This window comes from Phytophthora parasitica (genome assembly GCF_000247585.1).
Source record: "Phytophthora parasitica INRA-310 unplaced genomic scaffold supercont2.14, whole genome shotgun sequence".
Lineage (NCBI taxonomy): Eukaryota > Oomycota > Peronosporomycetes > Peronosporales > Peronosporaceae > Phytophthora > Phytophthora nicotianae.
This window is the reverse complement of record NW_008649000.1, coordinates 587,988-589,566: the sequence shown is the minus strand read 5'-3', so window position 1 is coordinate 589,566 and position 1,579 is coordinate 587,988. Positions and strand designations below refer to the sequence as shown.

Genomic DNA, 1,579 nt, shown 5'->3' with positions numbered 1-1,579 from the left:
GCAGCTTGGTCTCGCAGTCTCTTCTTCAACGCGATGGCTGCTGCTATGAGATCGTGCTTGTGGCAACGGCGTTGGTTCGAAGGTGTGTTGGGCTGGGAGGGCCCTCACAAAAAAAGCTACTTGTTGCAAAAAATAGAACGAACCGTCGGCAACGGCAAATCGAAATTTTGGCGTTGCCGACGAGAGCAACTGCAAATATAGTTTTCAATTTCGGCTTCCTCCACCATGCGCCCCTCGTTTCCATCTTCCGGGTTTGCTATAGTATCCTTACAACTAGAGACATCTACGATCGACGCGTTGCTTAGCGAAGCACGATCACGCACATACACACCAGTTTTTCGAGAGGTCGGCGGAGCTGATGATGACCCTTTTCGAAGCCAGTCGCGCGTTGTTCGAGTGAGTTCGACACTAAAACTTGTCCAAAAAGCTATTAAGGAGGACGCGTGTATTAGAGACGAGAAGTATACACCTACAGTATTTTCTTTCATGCATTCTTGGCCAGGTGGAGAAGCTCAAGAGCCCCATTAAGAATACACGGCAAAAGTACGAGATAAATGTGGTGGAAAATTTCCAGGTTCGATACCTGCAAGTGTCATTGTATCTTTGGAGAATGACACGAAACTTCGTGTTTTTACGGGTTGTTTCGAATATCCAAGCGTACAAAAAGAAGTGATATTGGATATACCTCGCGGCTACGCTGTTATATTTCGTGGAGATATTTTTCACAGTGGAGTAGCCTACACTACAGCTAACTACAGGCTTCATTGTTACCTCTTTTTCAAGGGAGAGTATTGGACCCCTGACGTAGTGTCGAACACGCTGTTTGTGTGCCAGTATTGTGGACACACAGACAGCAATTCTGGTCGTATTCGGCAGCATCGATATCTCTGTACTGACAATCCTGCCGCAGAAGCCCACAGGCAGCTACCAAGGGAGAAAAAAAATCGCCGCGGGATGTTCCCCTGTCTAAATTGTGACAGGGTGTTTGCAGTCCAAAGTTCTCTTCGTTCACATATTTGTAATAGTCACAACTCATAAAAAATATAATTTTTAATGAATACACTTTTAAATGTAATGACTGTGTTCATTAGTCGAACCAAATTTAAAATAAACATATTAGATTTTTATGTTGAAGTTTTACTTTAAGATTAAAAGAGATTTGCAAGATCTAAGCAAAGATACTTTTTAAAATTCTGCTACGTCGTCTTAGCCATTACTTGTATGGGCTCATACCAGCATATCCCCAACTTCTGGCTGGTGTGTGGTGATGATGGTAGGGCACAGTAGCCGCTGCAGAATTCTGCTGACCAGATTCGTGAACTTTATCCAAAGTTTGCGTTCCAAATAGGGAGGGATCGGGTTGTGTTGGCTGGGACGCTGTCAGGTTAGTATCATTAATCTCCACACGTTCGAAATGGACCAGCTCTCTTGCTGTGCCGTTAGCTCCGTGGTTCCGCTTGTGTGTGATTTCTCTGGGTTTCCTACAGCCATTGGCTCTGGCAGGTAGGGGATGAAGAATGCGAGCAGCAGCTATATGCTCCTGTTCCGGGCCTTGTTGAATCCACCAATGCTTGTCAAA

At 45.0% G+C, this 1,579-nt stretch overlaps 1 protein-coding gene across 1 annotated transcript; it reads left to right on the top strand.

The window, feature by feature from the left end:
- Positions 1-225: 225 nt before the first annotated feature.
- On the top strand, positions 226-528 carry PPTG_22259 (hypothetical protein; the record flags this gene model as incomplete). The annotated part of the gene is made up of 1 exon (XM_008902842.1): positions 226-528. One exon carries the CDS (start codon positions 226-228, stop codon positions 526-528), a length of 303 nt encoding a protein of 100 aa, XP_008901090.1.
- Positions 529-1,579: the final 1,051 nt, after the last annotated feature.